Below are 18439 nucleotides of genomic sequence, written 5' to 3'. Positions count from 1 at the left end.
CCATTTCATAGTTCCCACATCCCTAGTCCGGGATCCCTTACTCAGCTGATCTACAGAGAACCTAGCGTCCTTAAGAAACACAAACCAATGTGATCTCATTATGATGCTCAAGAAATCTTCTAGTTTTATGCCAGTCTTAATTATAACAGCAGCCATTAAAGTCTATTCGGTAAATAAACCCATAGCCATAACTCATCCCTGTCACACATCTTTCACCTGCTCATAAGTACTTGTTGCAATACAAAGACATATCCTCTTCTCACAGCTGGGAGAAACAAAGCACAAGCACCCCCCACAGGCAGTACACAGCCCCTTACATTTACAGCACCTCCTTCCAAACCAAGCCGTAACACCTACCACCGACTTCCTGGCAGCAGTATGCGACTCCAAGCTCTGGTAACCACAGCAAGGAATACACAGATTCTTGGCCTAAAATACTGCTATAAAAATTGGCATCAGATACAGAACTGAAACTACTGAAAAGTATTGGGGTTTTTTTGTTTTGTTTTAAAGGCAAACTTTAGTAAATGACTCTAAATATAAAGGATTCTCTATGGCTTGATTTTTCTGACCAATTGTATTTGGACATTTTATAGTATGATGCTGAAAATTCTCCAAGGAGACGTTTCTGCAAGACAAAGAATGGAAATGAGAGGTAAGAGAAAAAGGGAGTTGTGTTGAGAACAGGCCAACAGGTGAAGTTTTAAAAGTCAGTTTCAGCGGAATAAAGTCATCATCAAGAGTGGCAAAAAAAAAGCAATATGTATGTTTTGTCAGCACAGTCAATATGTACTTTTTTGTATATGAAAAAATTAAATGTGAAAATACACAGGCACACCTGTAGATGGGACAGCAGCGGAAGTACAGAGTAATTCCCATAATCTGGTTTATAAGGAAATCAAAAGGTCAGCATTTAGCAATCATACCAAATGTTTCCAAAATAGACTATCTTAAGCTTCATTCAAATATAATTGTCTTGAAAGTACAGCTCTGTAAACACACATGTATTTTCCCATGCAAGAAAAATGGCACTTGTTCAAGAACGCAGAGCCCAAGATAATAAATTTGTAACCCCTAGAGATGCTTTTTCTAGGCAGTTCAAATCACCCCGTTGTGTGCTACCACAAGAGAGTGTTGTCTTACCTTATCTTTTAGGCAGGTACACCTGGTAAGTGTAAAGAAAAGGCAATCCCCCATTATTTTAAGCACAGACCTTTGTCCTGTCTGGCCTTCACATGGAGCATAAAAAAATCAGCTAAGACTATTTATTACGCTTTTTCTTTTGGACTGTCCTGGGCAAACATCTAGAATTATGTGTCTCTGGAATAATCCCAACCATTTTGTGACAGTTTAAATGTTATTGCATGACATACGAAAGACAGCATCTGAAAAAACTCCATAAGGGATATTAAAAGTTAAGCTTCATCTTAACCATATTGAAGCACAAACGATGAGAATGTCCTGAGGGAGCACTTTGTATCATTCTTGGAGTGACTCCATCAGTGCAGTTTTCACAGATATTTCTGTTTACGGCTCTTTTGTACTTAGGAACTTTCTTTCAACAATGTAGCAAGTCTGTCCACAAACCAATAATTCGATTTTTTTGGCTTGCTGGTTATTTACTCAAATACAAGAGTAAAATACACCTATTTTCTTCTTTGTATTTCTTATATTTGTCTTGCATTTCTTCAGAGATGCTGCAGCTACTACAGTTCAAATACTATGTTCATTTTAATAATTGTAAACCTCCTTTAAAAATATTAATTCACTATTTAAATAGTGAAAAAACAACTGAAGATTTTTTTTAAACTTCAGACATTAACATCCCACAAGACAGAACACCAATATGAGATTTTTCCAAGCCAAACAGATTAGGAGATAGTGTTTTGCAAACAGAAACAGCCATCTTTATGTACCTGTGTGTTAGTGTTGTACCTCTAAATCATTGCAACCATAAATACCCAAAACTTTTAGGGATTTTACGTTCACATTATGAAACTGGCCTACAAATGAACGACAGATTATTTCAGTTTCTATTACCTCAGCCAATAAAAAAGGAATCATTAGTACAGTAGGTTTCTTAATACACGCACAACATCTTTTCACAGACTAACCATAAGGAAAGATGAGAAGCATTACTAGATCAATTTATGATTTCTACACGATAGTATCAAAGAGTGAAAAGTGCTTTAGAGTATTAATTGCAATGCAATAAATGTTTTGACAAATAGAATTCCTTATTAAAACACAGCATGTGCAACCTCACAGTATTTCAGAGTAGCAACTGATTTTTGTACATTATGCATTACTCTTGTATTGATGTAAGTTACTTCTATCTATTTATAATATAGACATTTTAATTTGGCATTATATTTTTATTATGTTCCACTTCCTTTTTCTCTCTCACAGTATATTATGCATTGAATACTCTCTGGTTCTCAAAAACATCACTCAGCAATGCTCCTTATTTTCCCCAGAAAAAATTGTTTATCTTGCTAATTGTATATACGTTGCTGATTCCGATACTTATGAAGTCTTGGTGTGACTGCCTAAAAACTTTACTTTTTAAAAAAAATTACTTTTTCCGAAGATCTACGTTTCTTTACATGGAGAAGTTAATTGCCAAATATGACAAAACTTTAGAACTGACATACGGAATCAAAACAAAGGTTTTTAGATAAACACTTCCTTCCACATTTCTTGACAAAGAGTAGTTCTGAATGGGTGCTAAGAATATAATAAAAATGTAAATGCATTTTCAATTTACAAAAAAATTTCAGCATTGTACATTAATTGAGGATCTTTTTGCAGATAGCTATTAGAATTGTATCAAAGTCAATGAAGTGTCAAGACAGATACAGTACACCTTTTGGAAACCCTGGAGATCAGCATCTTTCTATTCTGAAATATATTGAGCACTTAAAAAACATAATCCACAATCTGAATTCCCTCATACAATTTAATATCTTTAAGTTCACTAAAACATTTCATTTTAATAAAAACTCAACATCTTGTTTATACTTTGTAAAATACGTTTATAAATAAATTTCTTTTCAAAATAACTAAGTTAGCACTTCATCCCATATGAGAAGTCTCAAAAAAATTCCAATTTTTCATGTTACATTTGTTCAAAATAAGCATACTTCAATTAAATGTTTAGTCATTAGTGTATTTGGTGTTCAGAATATTTAGGTCACCACAGGCGGACTGTTTTCAGCTAAACACTTACCAGAAAATTACTAACCCAATCTATTCAACCCCTTTCTTGTTGACAGACTATTGGGAATAAAAACAAAACAAACCAAATTTAATAGACATGACAGTTGCCAGGCATCACATCTTTCAGTCTATGGAGAATATACAAGAGCTTTAATAAAATTACAACAGTATTTTTTACAATCATGTTTTCATAAACAAGTACTTCCAGGTTTTTCTGCAAAGTCTGCCGCAAAAAATACAAAGGTTAGTAGTAAAAAAAACCCCACCCAACAACTACTATATGCTTTCCCTCTGTTGACCTTCCCTGAAAGTTCTCCGTTTTTCCAATACAGATGCTTGTTCACTAATAAAATTACAGATACACCCAGCTTATTTCATGTTGTGTACCACAGAAGAACACAATACGCCTTCAAATTATTACAGCTACAGTTTCAAGCTGCCTGTTACAGTGCTGGCCAATGCCTTCCCACAGGGGTAATCACTTGTGGCAAAAGTTGCAGACAAAGCTAATGAGAAATAAAAAGAGTTTTTAAGACTATGATAGCCAAAAACTTACAGAGAGGAACAAGAAGGAACATTTATCAGAGAAAAAGTGAGTGGGGGGAAGAGACAAATGTGGAGCTAAGGGAACCATTTTACTTCTCTTATTATTACTGTGTTACATGAAAAAGAGCTACAAATGAGGTTGAAATGGTTGTAGCCAGGAGCTGTGCATTCCTACCATTGCTGCAGCAAGCCCTCACGGAGTTTATCGAAGTGTGATCCACACAGTTCTTGCTGATTATTCATGGAGAGCTCACTTTTTCTCCTTATTAAACTGCATTACAGGGAGCTAAACTACATTTGACATTTTCCTGCGAGTACTTCTCCCACATAAACTGCATTAAAACTTTTACAGAGACTGTACGACAACGAACAGACCAAAGTCTATGAAACAATCTCTCCATTACAATGTGGGTCTTACTGCAGAAAGAAATGAAGAACTTAATTTCTGTAGGAAACAGTGACACTCTGAAATCAAAGGTTAAAGCACTGAACTGTGAATCAGAAGACATGAATTTAATTTCTGGGTCTTCCACTTAAGTAATCTTGCAGGAATCCTTTCACATGAGGATAATACCACCTCGCAGGACTGTTGGGGAGATAAGTGCGTGCATGAGGTCTCAGCTAGCAGGATAGAGCCGTACGAGCACATACACAGATATATATGCCTACTCTGTCTTCGCTGTGCGTTAGATCTAAATTAAATCTGCGCTGCCCACTGCAGCCTGGCACTCTTCACTCCCCGACTCAGCTTTTGATTTTCCCATGCTGGCGCTTGCAGCTTGGGCCGCAGGCATCCACGTTTCTGCGAGCTGCTCGGGCCCAGGCTGCCTTGCACATCTCCTCCAGCTGTGCCCGAGATGGCACCAGGGCCTCTGGGGAAAGGACCTCGGTGCCAGTCTGTATGCCTGACATCAGCCACACGTGCTTCCACAAGGACAGGGAGGCAGCTGGGGCAATAAAACAGACAAAGCAGATTCTTCCCATCCCACTGTAGGTGGTGTTAGGTGTACTCACCACACTTCAAAGCTTTAGGATTATTTGTCACTTATTCTTTGGCTGGAGGATAAGAGCTACGTTTATTTGCAGTGCAAACACACCTTTATAATTCTCATCAAGGCCAGCGAAATGCCTTTTCAGTCATGGGGAAACAAGGCATTAATGCAAGCATTTGTGGAAGGAAATTACTTGAATTTCCTGTATTGCAAAGATAGATATAACAAATTTATTATCAATTATTAATTTAATGCTAAAATACTTGACAGGATGTATCAGATAAAGCTAACTATTTGGAACACCAACCCCAACTTGCTGCAAGTGTGCAGACTGATCTGTCCAGAGTGACCCAGGCAGAGTTGCTCTTCCTTCTCCCTTGTGTCAGGAAGATGCACTGAGTGACACTTGTTAATTCTACATTTAACCATCTCTTGCATTAGTTCCTTCAAACATAGTCAAAGGTTGTTACAATGGAGAGAGGCAAAATAAAATAGGAGAAACAGGAGCTCCTTTGCATATTTTGCAAATTTCTTTGCATTCTTTGCATAAGGAGATAAGTATCAACCCAAACTTCCACTCATATTTCTTCTACTTTTGAAAAAAGGCAGAATTGGAATATTTCAAAAGAGGCAGAATTGAGTAATTGAATATTTCAGCACACACAAAAATCCAACCCTGCAACTACACTATCTACACTTACTCAGATAACAAAAATTAGTAGGACATAGATCTAAAAGTATTATTAGATAGATTTAATTTATACATGTTTATATGTGTTCATATGCATTTCTATATATAATTAAATCACAGAACGCTAGAGGTTGGAAATGACCTCTGGAGGTCATCTGGTCCAAACCCCTTCTTCAAGCAGGTCTACACAGAACCAGTAGCCCAGGACTGTGTCCAGACAGCATTTTAGTATCTCCAAGTATAGAGACTCCACAACTTCTCTGGACAACCTGTGCCAGTGTTTGGTGACCCTCACAGTGAAAAAGCATTTCCTGATGTTCAGATGGAACCTCCTGTGCTTCAGTTTGTGTCCATTGCCTCTGGTCCTGTCACTGGGCACTGCTGAAAGGAGCCTTGCTCCATTCTCTCTGCATCCTCCCTTCAGACAGTTGTACACATTGATTGATGAGATCACCTCTGTGCCCTCTTTTCTACAGGCTGAACAGCCCCAGCTCTCTCAGCCTTTCCTCACAGGAGGGATGCTCCAGTCCTTTCATCTTCATGGCCCTTTGCTGGACACTCTCTAGTGTGTCCAGACAGTATGTCTCTTGCACTAGGGAGCCCAGAACTGGACCCAGCACTCCAGGGGTGGCCTCACCAGGGCTGAGGGGAAGGATCACCTCCCTCAACCTGACGGAACCACTGCTCCCCATGCAGCCCTGGATGCCATTCACCTTTGCCACAAGGGCCCCCAGGTCCTTCTCTGACAAGCCGCTTTCCAGCTGGACAGCCCCTAGCATGTCCTGGTGCCTGGGGTTGTTCCTCCCCAGGTGCAGCACTTTACAAAATCACAGAACAGTAGGGGTTGGAAGGGACCTCTGAAGATCATCTGGTCCAACCCCCCCACCAAGGCAGGATCACCCAGGGCAGGTTGCACAGGAACGTGTCCAGTCGGGTTTGGAAGGTCTCCAGAGAAGGAGACTCCACAGCCTCTCTGGGAAGCCTGTTCCAGTGCTCCGTCACCCTCACAGTAAAGAAGTTTCTCCTCACCTTGAGGTGGAACTTCCTGTGCTGCAGTTTATGCCCATGGCCCCTCGTCCTACCACTGGGCACTACTGAAAAGAGACTGGCTCCATCCTCCTGACAGTCACCCTGCAGATATTTATAGACATTGATAAGGTCCCCTCTTAGCCTTCTCTCCTCCAGACTAACCAGCCCCAGGTCTCTCAGCCTTTCCTCATACGAGAGATGTTCCAGGCCCTTAATCATCCTCATAGCCCTCTGTTGGACTGTCTCCAAAAGTTCCCTGTCTCTCATGAATGGGGGAGCCCAGAACTGGACACAACACTCCAGATGAGGCCTCACCAGCACGGGGGGGGGGGGGGTACCCTCTCTCGACCTGCTGGTCACACTCTTCTTAATGCACCCCAGGATACCATTGGCCCTCTTGGCCACCAGGGCACATTGCTGTCCCATGGATAAATTATTGTCTACTAGGACTCCAAGGTCCTTCTCCATGGAGCTGCTTTCCAGCAGGTCAGCCCCTAACCTGTACTGGTGCATGGGGTTGCTCCTCCCCAGGTGCAGAGCTCTACACTTGTCCTTGTTAAATTTCATGAGTGTCCCCTCCGCCCTACTCTCCAGTCTGTCCAAATCCTGTTGAATGGCAGCACAGCCTCCTGGCATATCAGCCACTCCTCCCAGTTTTGTATCATCAGCAAACTTGCTGAGGGTACATTTCAACCCTTCATCTAGGTCATCGATGAAGATGTTGAACAAAGCCTGACCCAGTACCGATCCCTGGGGAACACCACTAGCTACAGGCCTCCAACTGGACTCTGCGCCACTGATCACAACCCTTTGAGCTCTGAGATGGATTGAGAGCTGGCTAAGCAACACAGTCCATTCATCCAACCCATACTTCCTGAGCTTCACTATGAGGATGTTATAGGAGACAGTGTCAAAAGCCTTACTGAAGTCAAGGTAAACCACATCCACTGCTCCCCCTTCATCTACCCAGCTAGTCACTCCATCATAGAAGGCTATCAGGTTGATCAAGCACAATGTCCCCTTGGTGAATCTATGCTGACTATTCCTGATTAACTTTCTTTTCATCCATGTGCCTAGAGATGGCCTCCAGAAGGAGCTGTTCCATCACCTTCCCAGGGATGGAGGTGAGGCTGACCAGTCTATAATTTCCCGGGTCTTCCTTCTTGCCCTTTTTGAAGGCTGGGGTGACATTGGCTTTCCTCCAGTCCTCAGGCACCTCTCCTGTTCTCCATGTTTCAGTTCTCCTTGCTGAACTTCATGAAGTTCCCATAGGCCCATTTCTCTGCCCCATTGTCCAGACCATTTGTGAAGAGGTTAAGCAGGACTGGACCCAGTACTGACCCCTGGGATACATTGCTAGTTAGTGGCCTCCAAGCAGACTTTGTGCCACTGATCACCACCCTCTGTACCTGGCCATTCAACCCATCTTCAATCCACCTCACAGTCTGTAAATAAAAGTCATACCTAGGTAGCAGGGGACTGGGTATTTTTATATGCAGGTGAGACTCGCTTTCTTCATCTTTGACCTCAGTGTTATACATATAAGCTGAAGAAATAATTAAAGCATTGGCTTTTGAACAACAGTAACAGAAAAGGAATATCTGCAGTTCTAATAAAGAATTTAATTCCTTACTAAATAAGTCTTTGAAAGGCTCAATATTAGAAATTATTTGCTTACATAATTACAAGGACATAAATTGGTTTAAATGAGATGACTAGATCTGAAAATAAGGGCCTTCTCTCCTACAGATATTTCTGGAAAGGTGCTCTTTTGTCTGAACCAAATTATATAGATGTTTTGAAAGTGCTATCATGAAAGATCACATGCTGGGATGGTTAGTCCCAGGGAAATACTCATGCCTTTGGGTTCCAGAGAAGTTTGATAAGGAAAAAATCCATTCTGGAGCTAAATCTTAGCTGTTAGAGATACAGCTTTGAAATCCACACTTTAAAAAAACAAAACAGATTTCCTTTAATAGTGATGGACTTGAGTCTGAAGCATGCAATGGGAATGAGAATGAGTAAGATACAAAGCAAAGTGAACGGGGAAAACAACACCCAGGTGGCTTCTGAATCACAGAAGTTGGATGGCAAGGAGTGTCACACTGCCCCAGCAACCCTTGGAAGACATGCTCCAAAAAGCTTCAAAATCTGCTCTGCTGCAGCTAAATTGATCAAAATGGCTACAGCATGAGGGGTTAGGATATGCAGTAGCTACTTTGTATGTCATATTCCTTTGAAAACAGGTATAATTTCCATAGGAAAATTAAGCAGCAGCTAATGTTGCTAATGCCAGTCTCCAATTCCCTGTGGCTACTCATGCAAGAAATCAGCACATGATGGCACAATCCATAAGTTTTACTGTTAATGGAAAAATGTAGTTTAATAATAAAATATCCTTTCTAATGCCCTAGGGAGGCAAGAAGAAGGTTTAAATAAATAAGAAGGACTTTTCTACCTCCCTAAATTTTTCTTGTTCAACAGGAAGTTTCACCACATGAATTCTGGACTTTGAATCCTCTAAGTTTTCTAGCTTGTGTTATACAAGGACACAATGTGATTCGTATGACTGATCACCTCTTGGTAGATGGACAGAATTTTGCTTGGCATTGTTCAAACATGGAACAAAATGACATTACTTCACCATCTCTAATACAAGAGACACATGGAAACAAATGGGCAGACCACAGGAAAAAAGGAGACAACATTCGTCAGTATGACAGGAGGCAGTCTCAGCAAAGCATCAGAATAACCATTGTCAAAACTCTACAGGCATCACATATAAAGAAGAATATCAAGGAGTGACAGGAAAGACTATGAGAAAGTTAGTTTGAGATGTTAATACAGAGCTCTTTTCAAATGGGAGGAGCAACAGAAAAAACCTACCAAGATGTTTGCTTAAAAATAATCTGCACTACTTCTGTTACTTTGTTTATACACAACACAATCTTAATGGCCTGCTCTTTCCACAAGCAACTCTATGAAAAACAAAAGTTTTGAGAATGAAATAGAAAAGTATGTCTAAAAGGGACTAAAACAGAGCACAGCCCAGATAGAGTTTGACCGACACAACAAAATGCATGGCTCTTCACACTACTGCCAAATTCTCTCTGCCTCACTGTATAATAAATGGAAAACTTGAAACTCTAAAGAGCCAATGCAGATCAATATCATCTTTTTACAGCAAGTTTAAGACTATAAGCTATTTCAAAAGAAATTCCTCATGTTAACACTCAAAGAAATCTCTTTACTGCAAAGATTATTCCTCTGTCTGCATGTGTATGTGCAGATGCAGATGTACCAGTACACCTGGATTTCTATGTTAAGAAGGAAAAAAAAGTAGTAGAGGGGACCTAGAGGGAAAGAGTAGAGGGTTTTGCAACAACCTCTGTGCAGTCTCACTTCCGTAACTTTGCACGAGGCACAAGATTGTAACTTTAATTTCAATTTGTGAGTAAGTCTCATATAATCACCTACACAATTTTATGCTACAAGTCAATTTGCATGCTTCCTAAGGAGATAAGTTTTCTAAAGTCTTCTCTGGAATCCACTGATAAAAAATGGGGAACCTAAAATAATAAGATATAATGATGAATTAGTTCCCTATAGAAAAGTTATCTTTCACTGAGCCCATCAGGAAAGCCTAGATAATCACTAAACATTTCATATTTGCTTTATTATCTCCAGCTTCATATTTTTACTGTGCCTAGGCAAAGCATTTGCAATTCTCTAGCTTTTTCTTCTACAAAATATCAAGCAAGGATAAAGGATTTGGGAACATCAGGTTACATGTAAACAAGAATAATATACAATACATTTTCAATTTATGCAGGTATACTTACTAGGTAAAGCATCCATTTAAAATATTAGGCCACAGACTTTACGAATTCTACCCACAATCAAAAGTGGCATTTTTACAGAAATTACTATGCACGATAAACATCAAATAAGCTTTGAAAGGAGAATTGTAACCTCTGTGAGGCATGGGAGGGAAGGAGGAGGACAAGACGACACATCTTAAAAATTAAAAAAAGAGGCAAGGCGATGGAGCCTTCACTTGTCATTCTCCTCGAGTTAAGGGGTGTTAAAAGAGGTCATAATTAAACTGCAAATAGACAGTATTTTCACAACACTAATTTTCTCATCTGAGATTTAAACAAGAGAAATAGAACTATTTTCTATCTACAAAATACATTAAATTATACACTAAATATAGCATTGTACTAATCTGAAACTCATGCCATTACTGCTAATTTTTCAGCTGCAACTTAGATAAGCATCCATCCAATGTAATACCTGACATTTTTCCATTTTCCAAGAGCATACCAACCATTAAAAATACCCTGAACAATGTTTGCATGGGCATCTTTCTTTTCCCAAGTGAAGACCATATAAACCATGACAGATGTGGTATTGCATACGGTGACTGTAGAAGTCCCTTCCGTGGAAAGCCATGCAAACCCCCTGGGGTTACATGAAAGGTGCAGACAGCAGGTGGGGAGAAAGCAAACATTGCAAATAAGATTGGGAAGATCATTTAGGCATCATAGATTTTACAGTGATTCTTGTAGGCTGAGTAAGATTTACCAGGATTTTTAAAAGGACACTGGAGAAATGTGAGCTTAATGCAGAAGAGGAATGCCTATGTGATGATTTGAAAAGCTGGAAACGTTCAGCTTAGCAGAAAACAAACATGGTTTCCCAAGGGATTTTTCCCCTGCTTCTGCAAATATGAGTTTCAATGAATACTGATGAAGGTCTAAAGAACTAATCTACATCAGCTTTAAGGCACGTGAATTTGGATTTGTGGGAGCTCCAATTTCTAAAGAAATGTAAAGGAACTTAGTAATATACATCCACGAACCAGATTCTGTTCTGTCTTTTTGATACACTGGTTCTAGTGAGAACAACTTAAGTAGTAAAAAAGCAAATTTGGTCTCCTAAGTCAACAGAATGTTTTCCATCTGTCTTATGAACGACAAGAAAGAATTAATTCTCCTCTAGTGGATACTGATCTCCACCTTTTATCTGCAAAATCAAATAGACCATGATAATTACTATAAGCACATTTAGTGAAAGTTCAGAATTTCTTCAAATGGGCCATTTTTATTTAATTCCCTATACAGAGAATTTTATCAAAGTAATTCTTCTCTGAAAAAATCTCGATTTATGCATTTAATAACCTCTTGGACTCCCAAGGAAAGCCAGATTCAGGACTGAATAGCTGCTGTGTCAAACTAAAAATGATAACCCAAGCTCTGTGTGCATTAGTGGTGTGCCTTGAGATTACAGTCTATAGCATCTAATAAGGTATGAGCTCCATTTGAAGCTCTTCCCAAAAAATAGAGTATTTGCAACTTCTCTCACCTCTTTGAATTTTTAGCCACCTGCCGCCAACAGGGTACTAAAAGCGACCCTTTCTTCAACAGAAATCTGTTTTCTTGAAACACATGGGAACCTCAGTACTTCTGACTCTTATTCTTCTGTCAAATTTGTCTGAAATTGGCCAGGGTGTTAAAAAAACACTGCAGGACATGCTATCAAAAAAAGCCTACACCTTTCAAAAACCAGCCTATGATATAGCCTTTAGTATTAACAAAGGAAACGACAGATAGTCTTTCTTTTCAATCACTTATAAAGACTGATTTTAAAGTAGTGGTATTCAGATCGGAAAACCTCTGTTAACTGAAATGACTACAGATTTAAAATGCCTTTTTCAGACACGATTAAACATGCAGAAACTATAATCCATCCTGTACACAGATATTTTTAAGCAAATGAAAAGTTCAATTACATTGTTTACATTTTTCAAGAATATTTAAAAATTCTTCTTTTGTCCTCTACATGCTTTTGTTTTTTCATATTTTAAAAATAGCCATTGCTGTTAATTTTAGAGCACTATCCCAGGCTCTCACTTTCTTTAAAGCATTATCTTTACATGAAAGTCAACATCATATTGCCAGTATATGAAATTAAATACACATCCTCACTGGTTGTTTTCAGTTTAGTTGCTGTTTCTCCAAGCAAGTTCTGAAGTGTTTCCAAGTAAGTTTAAAGACATCCAATTTATTTTTATTCCACTAAATTGCTTTCTCAAGTAGCATTGTATCCTTAAGGTGTGATATCCAGTTATTAACTGCAGAAAATACTTAGAATTTATCAGTACATAAGAGTATCTCTTCTAGCAATAAATAGAAGCACTGGATATAAAGTTCTAGAATAACGCTTTCAATAAGATATAAAAATATAATCAAAGATAGATAAGGAACGCAAGGAATAGTTTTACATGAACGTGCATGATATTTATCTGTTATTGTTCAAGTATAAGATAACTGAAAAATGTAGATAGATGCGTCCTTTCCTGACTAGCCTATGAACTTTACTATTTTCAGTTACATATTTTAACATTCACAAGTAGTTTGCAACAACATTCGAAAGTAATTTATAATTCATACCTGGCTTCCTACTCCAGGTAAAAGGCAAACTTCTAACAAGGTGAACATTAACATGAAAATGATTACTTTAGACTTGCCCCTCTCTAGCTTGTCATGCACATAAATCTTATCATGATGCAGCCTGTAACTCCTGCCAAGTGTGGAAGCGTCTTCCTCCTCCAGACCAATTTTTTTGTTTGGTTGGTTTTGTTTTTAAACACACACCACCCTTGCACCTGGTGTTCTTCAGATAAGCCAAATTACCACTAATATTTTGGGTGGATATACTACAGCCGCCTCAGACTAGCAGCACAGAGATGCCAGTTACAAGCTGCTTTCCTGACTGACCAATGCGACTACAGAGTACAGAAGAAAAATATCCAAAATATTACCTTACAAATATAGGTTAGGGATTAGCCAGGCTCAAAACCAGAATTGAGCATTTGAGAGACTAAGCAGAAGCCTGCCCAACTAGGCCAAAACTCAAAGCAGTATGGTGGATATTTATTACAAAATATGGGCAGCCACTTAAAGAAAGTATCTGTGACATTTGCATTGTAATTATGAAATGTGTAAATATTGCTTCCACTTTCACAGACGAGATTAATCTTACACCCACATCAGCACGTTCTAATTTGTGCCATTTCTTTACTTGGCTCTGGTTTTGTGTACTGTTTATATGGTGTACTACTCAAAAAAACAAAACAGTGTTTTGAACAAAGAGTCAGTAAATTGTCAAACTCTTAATTTGCATGAGAACTACGTTGCCCACTTCTTTTACTTTTAAAACATAGCTACGCTGGATGCAACAGGAAATTAAGCTTCTAAAATTAAGTGTAGGAGTACAGTTCTTCAAGGAGGTACCATCAGAAGTAATCTACTAGCAGTCGGAGTGCAGTAAGAACAGCATCAAGCTACGTAAACTTTAGCTGAATGACCAAAGTATTGATTATTTTACAGATTAATTTGAAAGTATACTCATTCCTAGACAATGTGTCAGCATTGTCTCAACTTTGCTACTAGCTCTATCTTTTTTTTTTTAATTTTTATGATTATTCTTCCTCAGCTGCCACTAGCAAGTGCTGAAATGTGATTGCTTACAGCCTATTTACACAAGGCTAATCTAAATTTAAACTCTTCTGATTTTTGACCCAAGGGAATAAACTCCAGTCAACTATAAACTGCAAAAATATTCAGCATTATAATCCAGTTTCCTGGAACCTGAGTAGTCATCTGGTTGCCATTTTTCTATCTACTAACCAAACCCCACCCTTCTTACATAAAAGGTGAATCTCAATCTGTAAACAGTTCTGCCCAGGTGTTTTACTGTATTTACGCTCCCACAAAATTTCATGATCATTTTTTCCACTTTCACATCCTTCAGAGACAATGTTCCCCTGACTGCTGCCAGTAGGTTTTCAGAAATTTACTTAAGGCAAACACCTCTCAATGACCTGTTAAAAAAATAAAACTCAACATGTGTATAACAATAGAATTAATGTACTGTTAAGGTTCCTACCAGCTCACTGCTAAGTCATGCACTTTTAAAATGTTGCTCAGCTTATACTCTTCAGGTTCCAGGGGTTGAGTATATTCTTTAGCATGCACAAGGTATGGGTTCACTTGAGTATCAACAGGGAACTCTGAATCCTGGAGAAAAAATAAAATTATTCATTCTCAGAAATGCTGCCAGAGTTCATACAATGCACTACTTACTATGTTATTTTGAAAACACAATTTCTCCACTCTTTTTCTCCCCTGATCAATCTTCATCGATTTTTTTAAATCACTGTTGTCCTAGATTTACTAATTTTTATACATACTGTTAAAGCTGAGTGCAGGACTGGAAGAGCAATAACTGGAAGACTAGAATCTGTAGTGAACTGAATCCTGTGAGATTTATTAGTTTGTTCTTTTACGATTATGTTCCTATAAGTTAACTTCTGGACAGTTATACCAACATAGCATTACTCTAGAAAGAGATCAACCATCAGTACTAATCATTATCTGCAACCAAATATAAATTCACTATTTATATCAGCAAAACCCCTTCTTAGCCCAAAACAAAAAAACCCCCACTGATGTAGTTCAACACAATAGCAATGAGAAAGAAGCAACTCTATACTGTGGATACAGAGAGATATAGTATAAAAGGCAAATACAATTTTGCTGTCATTTATACTCATAACAAAGTTTGCGAAACAATGTGGGTATAAGCAACAAAAACTTGGCCTGATACCTAAATGACATTAACAATAAAGGTATCTGCTACTGGAAGGAAATAAAATGTTTAAAGAGGCAGGCTGTTAAACTGTTGGTATAAAATGCCCTATATTAAATTCAGGGCTACCTCTGGTTTTAGTAAGTATTTTGTGGAAGACAGTCAAAATTCAGGTAAATGAATTTTTCCTTAAACAGAAAAAAGCTTTTTAAATTGTTTAACAGTAAGTTTAAAACTACGAATTTAAGATGGAGTGATCCACCCTGCACTGGACTGTCTCATGAGTAAAAGTTAACTTCTAGAAAGCTTTCCATTTCATCAACTGGCAGCTGGAAAGCTCCTCAATTTGGAACAGAACAACTAATCTCATTGTCCAAATCACTCCATTTATATTTTATTTCCTTCTGTTTTTCTTATGCATACCTCCCATACCACAGATGAAAAGAATAAAAGTTCAGTCCTACTGTCAAGCTCAGCACAGCATGATCTGTGGTTGTAATCACTGATTTATCAGCTAAATCAAACATTTTCCCCTATGATTATGAATGGAAAAGTCACACAAACACAGAGAAAGGCTGCATATGCACATATGAACAATACAACACAAAGGAGAGCAGTTACATGTAAATCGCCTTTTTTCTCCTTTGACTTTATCTATCTGTGTAGATCTAGGCTGTGAGTAACTCCAGGTAGTTTTTCCCAGAGATCATCATTACTTGGATAAGAAGATCCTTTACTTCAATAAAGACTGAGGGACCAGTTTCACACATGCCACTTAAACCCCAATAAAGTTCACCAAAACAGGAACACTTGCTGAAGGGGGAACTGGAACTCCAGGCTACAGTTCAGAGGAGACATTCTCCAAGTCAGTGGCTGATGCTGTTCAACAGCATTGACTACACCAGCAGGCAGTTCCAGATTTGCAGCTTTTTAACAGCCCCCCCAAAGCAGCAACGCAGGGAGACAGCATCTGCCTTGCAACTGGGCCTGTATTGGGTTTGCATGGCAAGGGGGCTGCAGGGGTGGCTTCTGTGAGAAGCTGCTAGAAGCTTCCCCCATGTCCAACAGAGCCAACGCCAGTCGGCTCCAAGACAGACCCACCGCTGGCCAAGGCCGAGCCCATCAGCAATGGTGGCAGCACTTCTGACATAACAGAGTTAAGAGGGGAAAAAAGGAATCTGCATGGAACAACCGCAGCAGAGAGAGGAGTGATGTATGCAAGAGGAACAAATCTGCAGCCACCAAGGAGGGCAGGAGGTGGTCCAGGCACTTGAGCAGAGATTCCCTGGCAGCCCCTGGTGAAGCCCACGGTGAGGCCACCTGCACCCTTGGAGCAGATCTCCACCTGCAGCCCAGGGAGGACCCCATGCCAGAGCAGGAGGATGCCCGAAGGAGGCTGTGACCCCATGGGAAGCCCAGGCTAGAGCAGGCTCCTGGCAGGACCTGCGGCCCCACAGAGAGAGGAGCCCAGGCTGGAGCAGGTTTGCTGGCAGGACTTGTGACCCCGCGGGGGATGCACACGGGATCAGTCTGTTCCTGAAGGACGGCACCCCATGGAGGGACCCAGGCTGGGGCAGTTCGTGAAGAAATGCAGCCTGTGGAAAGGACTCACATTGGAGAAGTTGGTGGAGGACTGTCTCCCATGGGAAGGGCCCCAGGCTGGAGCAGGAGAAGAGTGTGAAGAGTCCTCCCCCTGAGGAGGAAGGAGCAGCAGAGACAAGGTGTGATGAACTGAGCACAACCCCCATTCCCCATCCCACTGCACCGCTCAGGGGAAGAAGGCAGAGAACATTGGGAGTGAATTTGAGCCCGGGAAGAAGGGAGGTCAGGGAGAAGGTCTTTTAAGATTTTTAAGATTTAGCTTTTATTTCTCATTATTCTACTCTAATTTGATTGATAGTAAATTAAACTAATTTCCCAAGTCAAATCTGTATTGCCTGTGACAGTAATTGTGAGTGATCCCTCCCTGTCCACATCTTGACCCACAAGCCTTCTGTTACGTTTTCCAGCTGAGGAGGGGAGTCATAGAGCAGCCTTGGTTGGCACATGGCATCCAGCCCAGGTCAACCCATCACAGCACCTCTGCAAAAAATCAGTCACAGACCTGAAGCAAAGTCCTTTCTTCAAGGCTCTTGCTCGCTCATCATAAAAGGACAAAGACAGACCTAACATTCAGGAGGTCTCAGTCCTGGAAGTCTCTGCCTTCAAGAACAAACAGGAAAACTGATTTTGTAATTCAGATTAAACTAGTTATACATTAATCAAATTTATAACCAACTCTGAAGATAACTATCTACGTGGACTAGGACATCTTAAGAGTATGCTATACAGACTTGGTAGAAGTGACAATCGTCAAGAAAAAACATCCTCATCATCAGACAATAGAAGGCAAAATCAGCAAAGATTTACGGATAACATGCTTAAGATCCACTGCAGGACTGGATTCCCTAAAAGTCCAAACCCTTCCCATATATATCCTAAGCACACAGGAGAATACAGAAGTGCTGGACACCAACAAAATACTGAGATACCCCAAGCTGTCAGCCCAATTTCCTTCAGCTCCAGCAGTTAACCTAGAGGAGTAAGAACCACAGAATTATTGCTGGACTGTGCCAGTCTAGGAGCAGAACATCTGGTTGCCTGGACACAGCAGATTCCTTCTTGCTATTAATCAAGAATCTTACTGTAGACTTGATATTCAACATGCATGCCCATCAGATAGAAGGAGCTGAGGTTTCCACAGTAAACCTTCTCAGACTGACCCAGAGTCAGACATGAGCAGACTTTAGTTCTCAGGCTCTTCACCAAAAAGAATACAGATTTCCTGGAGCCAGGACTGCCTTTGCTAGATAAGGGGCAGAAGGCATTGCAGCATGGAAAGGATTCTGTATAGAAGGAAACAAACACACCAGCTTTCCCAAATAGGGAACCACAAAATTATTCAGCATAGAATAAACAAACTGTCCCTTAGAGAGAATGGCCCTTCATACTGACATTCAAGTCAAAGAAAAAGACTTCAGAGTACTTTCAAATAGCCATTGGGACATCAGCAGCAGCACTTCCCATTTACAATCAGCTCAAAATAACCGTCCAGGATTTTGGGCAGGTAAACAGCATACAACGGTATTCAAAACTCCTAACACGGCTTCAGAAAGATAAACTCTGCTGAAGACTTGATGTTACTTCTTGATACAGAATACAGTTAGAGTATTTTTTTGTCAGTATCTGCATGTGAGGATATTAACTACATTTGAGCATAAAGTTATTATTAATGGTTAACCATGTGCTTTAAAATAACAAATTCTCC

At 39.7% G+C, this 18439-nt stretch overlaps 1 protein-coding gene across 1 annotated transcript in view; it reads right to left on the bottom strand.

Moving 5' to 3' along the window:
* The window catches only part of SPAG16 (sperm associated antigen 16), a gene marked incomplete at both ends in the record, with an annotated part of 408932 nt that overhangs the window by 333311 nt on the left and 57182 nt on the right, over window positions 1-18439 (bottom strand). Inside the window, one exon of the mRNA XM_082001578.1 lies at window positions 14431-14561. Coding sequence (XP_081857704.1) covers window positions 14431-14561 — 131 coding nt within the window. The remainder of the gene's footprint in view (window positions 1-14430; window positions 14562-18439) is intronic.

The sequence above is a fragment of the Phaethon aethereus genome (assembly GCF_964289735.1).
Source record: "Phaethon aethereus genome assembly, chromosome: 6".
Taxonomy (NCBI): domain Eukaryota; kingdom Metazoa; phylum Chordata; class Aves; order Phaethontiformes; family Phaethontidae; genus Phaethon; species Phaethon aethereus.
This window is presented reverse-complemented; position numbering and strand designations above follow the sequence as displayed.